Below are 8,618 nucleotides of genomic sequence, written 5' to 3' on the forward strand. Positions count from 1 at the left end.
CCCCGCCATGACCTTCCTGAATATGCTAGTTAATCTCGTCCAAGTAACAGTAGTACACATGTATAGAGGTAATGAAAATAAAACCCACCAAGAATACACAAGATTTGAAAAGTTGGTTAATGCTGTGATCATAGAATTGGCATTTGGTATGTATTCGGAATTTACAGCTTGGACTATTGTTTTCCAAAGCGGTTGGCATACATGTATGGAACAGTGGTGTTAAATTAACACCCAAAAATTATATTTTTTTAATTTTTATTATTTTTTGTAACCATATGACACAAACACATAGATGACAAAACGTTTTATAAATGTTAAGTCGACATTTAGAATTATTAATAGTATACGTGTGTGTGTGGTTGACTGTTTATCATATGAACCATGTGGTAGATATCATAAATAATAATATATATCAAATTCGGCCGATAGATTGGTGACAAAAGAGTGACGGTAAAATTGTAATTTTAGCCAGTGGCCTTGACCTAAGACTGAACATACTCGCATTCGAACGACTTGTATAAGGTTTGTCACAGGATCATGTATCTGTGAAGTGTGGCGGAGAGAAGGACAGACGGGACTTTATTTAGGAGTATAATAAAAACAATTTCATGAAGCAGTGTTTTCTTTAACTGCAAGTATCTATAGCAGTGGACGACATATTGTGCAATTGGGCCTTAAAAAACTCTTCATCAGCACTGACGGTCATTGTTGAGGGTTGTGTGAAAGTAATATTTATAATGTATGCAACATAAAAACAGATACATGTTAGTTCAAATGTCGTAAGCTCGTGATGCTAATAAATTTAACTAAACGCAGTTTCCATCTTGCAAATGACAAGAAAACCCAATGGACTGAGTTTGAATGTCCTTTCTATCGTACACATGTAAGTCTTGCTTTAATAACTCCATAATAAATAAATCACGGTTTTTGGGTCACATTGCTGGGACATATGTAGATATGTACCTTCCAATACCAGCACCATGGACAAATAGTTCTCACTTTTATGGAAAGCACTAAATAGCTGGTTTATTACATGATAATCAAGTGAAAACGGAAAAAAACATTACTTTTAAGCACTGACTGCATTGTTGTTTACCTGCTGTCTGTCTGTGTTTATGACACGGTAATATTTCCTAGTTACTGTAGAGTATCTAAAGTAAGCAGCGTATAACAGTAAAATCCTAACGAAAAGTGTCCATTATTCATAGTGAAATTTTGAATCGTACATGTCGACAAAACTTTAATTTAAAGAATCACAGCCACAGCAAATTGCACCTGAGTCAATAAATTGATATTATTTCATGCCTTCCCATGGTGTTAGGTCTATCACAGATAATTTGTGGTCACAGACGACTGGACAGGTGCACATTCTTGGAATGTTTCTCAAGGTTTGTCCTTAAAAAGTTTAATATCCGTTTCCAGGAATCTTCTTGTGCGTAAGCGTGATCAGGTGCGTTTCCACCCCATACCACGTTTGTTCCTGAAAAATACATACATGTAATTAGGAAAATAAATGTAAAAATGTGTTACTAGTCTTAATTCATCATAATAACATAACAGGTTTTTTTTATTCATAGAAATGATAATTGAATGTTGTGTTTATGCATGTAATTGTGGTTTCGCCGCATCTCTAAGACCTGCTGATCTTAATACACAGAGGATCAACCGGAAACCCATAACATGTAAAAATAGTGGCTATACATGTAATAATCTGACTAAGTGGAAGGAAACAGTAGCATTACAGAAGGGCGGTGGTTATACACTCTAGGACTTTACATATAGCAGGATTGGTTACTTCACTCTGGAACATTCTTGAAGGATAGACAATATCCTGCCAAATAAGGCCAAACAAAAAGTATGTTTGTTTCCTGGTACATGACCAAAACATTAGGGTCGGTTGATACGCAATATATTTTATTTTTCCTTTTCTTATAATGTTTATACACGGAATTGATCCTAACCTTAATATTGTTTTTCTTTAATATAGCCAAACTAGATTAAGGGAAGGTACAACAAATTCGGGTCGGTAGGGTAATCGAAAACAAACACTGTTTTTATTTGGTCTAATTGCTACACAATTGCGGTATAACTTAAACTGTGACAGGCTTTGTTATACCCACCCATGATTTTGTGGAGAGATGTCCTACAAAACGGCGAGTAGGGTGGTTCTACTAAATGTCCGGCTCCGTGGTACACGACCAGTTCAATATTCTGTTTCTTGTTTGCTGGGTAGCTGTCGTATTGGAGTTGTTGTAATTCTGGGGGGACGGTACAATCATCGCCACTGCATATACTCAGTAGCTTTACATCTGTTTTCCACAGCTGCAGATAACATTCAATAAAAACAGATTTAGTCAAACGTTCTTACAAAAGTTCTTAATAAGATTCATCAGTTTTGGAAATATGTAATATCAGAGTTTTACTTTCAGCTTTCTCCAGCGCCTCTTAGGCGAAGAACACCGGAGAAAGCCTCCTCCCAGTCTACAGAACCCACATTAATCTCATCGTACGATTATGCAGTGGGAAATATCATGTATAAAATTTAAATTGCCATGCACATTCCCTACTCTTGTCTGTGTTCCTTCAGCAGCATAGCTATTAGTAGTAGTGAGTTCTTCAACTACACTCAACAAACGAAAAAGGTTACATAAGTTACCTTGTTTCGTAAAATCATGGCTAGAAAAACGAAATAGGAAGCATCCATTTGAACATCTCATTTGGTAACATTTTACTGCATCATACGGCCATTTCGTCCTTTAAGGACTCATAGGTGGCACTAAAATTAAAATTAATGAAATATCCACGTCTATCTTAAATTTGATTTTTTTTATGTAGAATACAGCAAAATGTGAATTATAGAGTACTTACAAAGCAATTTAAAATGTTAAAAATTTACAACGTTTTGCAGTTTGAACATTATTTCACACCATGAAAATAGAAATTTAATTTGCCCCATTCATCTTACACGTTTAAAACAAAAATATTTCTTTCTTTTTATCAATTACTGACATATTTCGCTATTAGAAAATATTATTATAAATATTGACCAAATCTCATCGGAAACGCTGCCATATTTGACTTCTTACTGTGCAAAAAACCGTTGACCAATCATATTGCAGATTTTGCTCGTCTTTATGCTTAGCCTTTGACATTGTCTTATATAAATATTGACCAAGTTTCATCAGAAATGCTGATTAATTATGCATAGATTTTGCTTAACTACAATCTTTAGTCTTTGTCAATTTGTACATGCATACCAAGCTTCTTGTCTTCCTGATTATCGGGGCATTTTGGTCCTATATATACCAGAAACATATTGGGCCTTTTGTGTATAAAGGTTGGGCAATTTACAAGGCAAAAACGTGTTTTAATCTAACGGTAGCGTTTATTTTAGTTTCAATTAAAGTTATAATATATAATTCCAATACATCGGTGACCTACCTCAAATAGCCCAGCAGGATCCAAAATGTAGCAGAATTTCGTCACTAGTCCTTCGTCAGAGAATATACCGCCATAGATATCATACCTGAAATCACAATTATTGATATACATACAGGTATATGTATATAAACATATTAATTTCTTCACACTTTGACCCTAACGATCCCCAAAAATTTCGATATGATAACAAGAAGCTACAGACAAAATATCCATTGCTCTTGATTGTATGTATCTTTAGAGGTTGTTGAAAGAATTGAACACAACTCAACCTTGAAACCTTGAAATAAGGTCAAGGTCATTTATTAAAAAACTTAAATGCTCTATATTCGACAACCTATAAGGGAGGATGTCGTTATTCTAGACCTTATAAAGCATTGGAACAAGTTTATTGAAGATGTTAACCCATTTAACACTTTGACTTTAAAAGTAACTCAAGGTCATTCATCTGAACACAATTTGTAGCTATTGATAACATGCAACAGGACCATTTTGGTCCTGAAAATAGATGAGGGTCATTTCTTTGGGGAAAAATTGTAGCACTTTGCCAGCAAGACTCTATATTTTAAAAAAGCAAATAAATCTAATCATTTCAACTAATTTCATTTGATAAAATATCCATGCAAAAAAGCGAGTTCTCTCATGACATCAGTTTACTAACGTTAGCCATTGTTTATTGATGAATAGACTGCAGTGTGGCAATACATCCAACAAGATATACAATGTACCATATTACTGTAAACATGATATTTTTGACCATCTAGTATTTAACAAGTGTTACCGCTGACAGGTAATTATAAGTACTGATTGACTTAATCATGGTCAGCGCCGCATGATTCCCTCCGCATGGCGGACTTTTTTGCGAGTGTTACTGTAATGAAATGTTGAATTGAAACTAAACAGAAACAACAACAAAAGTTTTACTGAGACATTATTTTGTTATAATAACGGATGAGGAATTGGTTAGAGTAAAGAAGTGACCAGACACATTGTTTACTTACTCAGACACGACCGGAATGACGTCATCACCGTGTTCGTATGGAAGGAGTGTGACGTATGGTATACCGTTTATGCTGACCACCGCCTTCACCTGGAACAACGTACAGGTAATACTTTTATATTCCGGTTGTTGTGGGTAAAATATATAAGCAATAAACTGCATAGATGTTGCAAACTTTTGCTGTATAACTGCAATATGTGTCGCAGACAAACTGAAAGATGCACAATAGTTCACCATAAGTTCGTCTTCGACAGCTTTTGAATCATAAACAAATAAGACCCATTTCACTCACAATGCAGTCATACTCGAAAGCACCCTCACACAAACTCGGTACATACTTAATATTCCCTTTCTCAAAACATAATTAAAACAAAAAGCAGTAAAAAAAGGGAGTGAGGCATGTCAACTTTCATCATACCATTTGCAATATCTGTAGAAAACAAATTGAACAAAACAAACTCCATCCCCAAGAGTTCCACGACATCCATGACAGCTAAATAGAAGTCCAGGGTCATTTGTTGTGACACATGCAACGCTCCGTTTCGTGTCGTCGACTGCCAGGACTGTTGGTTTACGGAGTTACCTATTGCGTCCTCATTTGTTATAAGAAACTAACTCAACAAATACAATCAATAAAGCTAGAATGAACTTCCAATCCTTATGTCTAAACACCTCAAATTCCCTTTCCATTCTTCCCCAATACAGTCAAACAACAAAGGCCAAAGGTAGGAAGTATGTTTCGTTATTTTTCGAACCAACACTATATAAAGGTATTTGAACCACACTACGAAGATGTGTGGGCAGACATCATCATGACAAAGGATCACCTCACTACATATGATATCTTAATGATATTTACCTACTGGTAGACAATAATGATAACTTCACTGCCGAACTCTATTGCAATTTTGTAAACCAACAAAACACTTTCGCTTATCTGTCATTTCTTATTCCACCAATCAGATTTGAACCTCAGCATTGACGTCTTAATGGGATAAAAGTTTGACATCATAACTTTATTGCAATCAAATGAAGTTTTCTGTTTTCCTGAAATCTTGGAGACTAAATGACACTCACCAGTGGACAATGCATAGCAATCAGTTGTGCTATTTCAGCCCCTTTAGACACAGCGATGATTCCTATTCCCCCAGGCTGGACACTGGGGTGGTCATTCAGATACTGGGCGCCTTCCTACACAAACAGAAAAGGTGCACTTTGTATGTCATTGGGATAAGAGTGCTTTAGTTTAGCAACAAGACTTATGCTGTAACAAGTATGATGTCATAAGTTTTAAACTTTGAGCAAACCATGTGTACAAGTAAAGATAGGTGTAAACTTTATATTGTGCTATAGACGCATGGTATTGAAGATACATGTATATTGTATACATTTTGTATATATACAGAGATATAACGTTTAACTTAAGTTCTAATGTAGAGCCAGTAGTGACATAACGCATTATACTTGTATTGCACTTTCTGTTACCTACACATGCGCACCATAATGCTTTCATTTCCGGTTTGTAAAATGACCAACTCTAATGTCAGTCCCTGCAACATCGCCCTTATTATTTATAATAGTTTCCGACATATGTTAAAAACATCATTCATTTTGTATTTACCTTAAAGTAGTCGAGGTTCTTGACCTCTGTAAAATGATTGGGCAGGTCTTTATAACCAAAGAAAGCCAGGGCCAGCACGACAAAGCCCCTGGAGGCCAAGAGGGAGGCGCGGAATTCAAGGAGCCCGCCCGCTGAGCCGAATAGATCAAGCACCCCCGGAAATGGTCCAGGGCCTACGTTCAAGTTCAAATTGTCATTAACATTTAAGGGTATACCCATTAGCTGTAATGCTCACTACAGTGAATACCAAACAAACTTAGCGTGGCCTTCAGTTTAAATGATATACTGTTTATATCGATCTAACAATAAAATAAACATGTTTCAATACAGACATTTTATTTATTTTAAGACTAAATAGAAGAAGGAAAACAACTTGAAACTAAGACGAAGACGTAAACATCTGGATTAGAAATTGGGGCAATAAGTAATGTCATAAGACAAATTATACATACACAAACTGATAAAGTAGAAACATAGTAAACACATTTCTTTGTTCAGACGAACTAAATTATGACGTGTTTTCAATTTAATTATATTTACTGGTCATGGACACCATGCCTATTACCTGGCGGTATAAACAGCATGCCCCTTATATTTCCCACCTCCACCGGAAGTCGCTTCACGTCCTTGCTCATGTACCACCGGAACACCTTAGTCATAGACAGAGGCAAAACTGAAACCTCGTGAAGGTGATCGAAAGTCCGATGTTCGGTGTAGACTTCAAACTTCAGCACTTGTTGGGTCGTCACGTCCTTCTTAAAGAGACGTAGCCCCGGCCGCTGACCTGGAATCTGGCACATACTCCACACAAGTCCCATCTGGTCAACTCCTACATAACAACACAGCCAAGAATAGTTAGGGTTAAAGCTTACACACAACACAATATTCTGAGTTTACCTGTACATTTCTTTAAAAATATCTGTTCAATGTAAAAACTATTTAACATGATATGAATGCAACGTTACGAAATATCTCTCCCTATAAATCGTCAGCTGTTAACGTTGGTACGACAGTGATAAAAGTAAAACCCGTGGCTTTTCCTGATTGTGTCCGGAAACTTTCCTTAGAATTTTAGGGAAGTTTCTGAAGTCCAAGGAATTTGTCAGACAAGTCAGGACTTTCCGTTGGTGTCCGGTAAGGCTAAACACGAAGGTAGAGAGAAGGAGGGAAAAGGGCGACGTGAACGCAACAACATGGCAGCGAGTGCTTCATATGACCAATGTCGACAGAAGCAACTCAATGGCATCCGAGATGTCACAACATGGATATAATACCCTGACACCCCATCCAGTTACACTATACCAACAACGGAGTAGTCTGGGGTGACTAGGAAAATGACCAGTGAAGACGTAAATAAATGTCTTAAGTGTCGCGCTTGCGGCAGCCAAATTAATTTTTATTTTTTCAATTTCTCAAAGTTTTAGAAAAGACTCTAATCTTGTGATTCAACATGCCAGTTCCTTATAACCTTCTTCATTAGTTGAAGGCATGCGAAGAGGAGAGAACGGGGACCTGATGGCGAGGAATGGATAACACAACGACATGGCGACAGGAGTGTTACCTCTACGTCATCTAATCAATCCTTTGTCGTCGTGTCGCCTTCGCTCCCTAATGCAATTTCAATGTATTATTACTTTGGTAAATGACATTGAGGGCGCACCTGTGTAGGTACCGGATAAGGAAGGCTGGACACTGACATCGATACAGCCATCACTGTCTGCTACGTAACAACCGCATGCGCTGAACTTCATACCGTCCTCAGCCACCACGGAGCGGATGGTCACTCTCTGTTCCGGACCTAGTCCAGTTACACGGAGAATAAAAGTTTCGTCCACCAAAACCTCCTTTGGGGAAGCCGATATCACAACATTCCCCGCCATGTCGGCTCCTTATCAGCTGTAACAATAACACATGATTATAAACGCCAGTTTAACAATTTGCCAAATAATTCTAACAATGAATATGGCACTAGTTAACTACAATTTATCATAGCTCACTTCCATCATCAATTTACAATTAATTAGCAATGAAATATACAGCTACTTAACAAAAAAGAAACGTGGATATGTCTGCCTGTAGAAAAACCTTAAACATTTTGTAAGATGACGTTTTAGTTGTTTAGAAGATTGGGGTGAGTTTGTTGTTAGCAGATCTTTCCTTTCTTTCGTTGAATTCAGTCATGTCTAACGCCAATCGGCTACCTCAATGATGGGAAAGCTTTGGCACTCATGAATACGTTGCTCGTTAGAACACAAAGTAAAACCACGATAAATTAAGTCAAAGTAATCCTACAAGCTAGAAAAGTACAAAGGTTTGGTGCCTAAACAAAAGTTCATCAATGGCGAGACTGTCGAAAGAGGACGAAGCGGGGTACCATCAACGGGATTTTTTTTCTTTTCAAAACACCACAAATCTGTTTACATATATGTTATGCTATGTTTTCTAACTGGATATTTTAGATGGGATGTCGTTATAAACACCCTGATTGCTGAACCTTAAATAGTATTTGAATTTGAATCCACAATATACCTTTCCCTGACATCATTTAAGTTAAATATT

The 8,618-nt window shown here is 36.9% G+C and overlaps 1 protein-coding gene across 1 annotated transcript; it reads right to left on the reverse strand.

Annotated features, from left to right (window-relative positions):
• Positions 1-999: 999 nt before the first annotated feature.
• On the reverse strand, positions 1,000-7,951 carry LOC110444938 (acyl-coenzyme A amino acid N-acyltransferase 1-like). The gene is made up of 8 exons (XM_021489287.1): positions 7,720-7,951; positions 6,625-6,888; positions 6,060-6,232; positions 5,516-5,629; positions 4,440-4,528; positions 3,442-3,526; positions 2,121-2,322; positions 1,000-1,480 (listed from the first exon to the last, which is right to left on the reverse strand). Exons 1-8 carry the CDS (start codon positions 7,937-7,939, stop codon positions 1,344-1,346), a joined length of 1,284 nt encoding a protein of 427 aa, XP_021344962.1. The 5' UTR covers positions 7,940-7,951; the 3' UTR covers positions 1,000-1,343.
• Positions 7,952-8,618: the final 667 nt, after the last annotated feature.

This window comes from Mizuhopecten yessoensis, unplaced genomic scaffold (genome assembly GCF_002113885.1).
Source record: "Mizuhopecten yessoensis strain PY_sf001 unplaced genomic scaffold, ASM211388v2 hete_36190822, whole genome shotgun sequence".
Classification (NCBI taxonomy): Eukaryota; Metazoa; Mollusca; class Bivalvia; order Pectinida; family Pectinidae; genus Mizuhopecten; species Mizuhopecten yessoensis.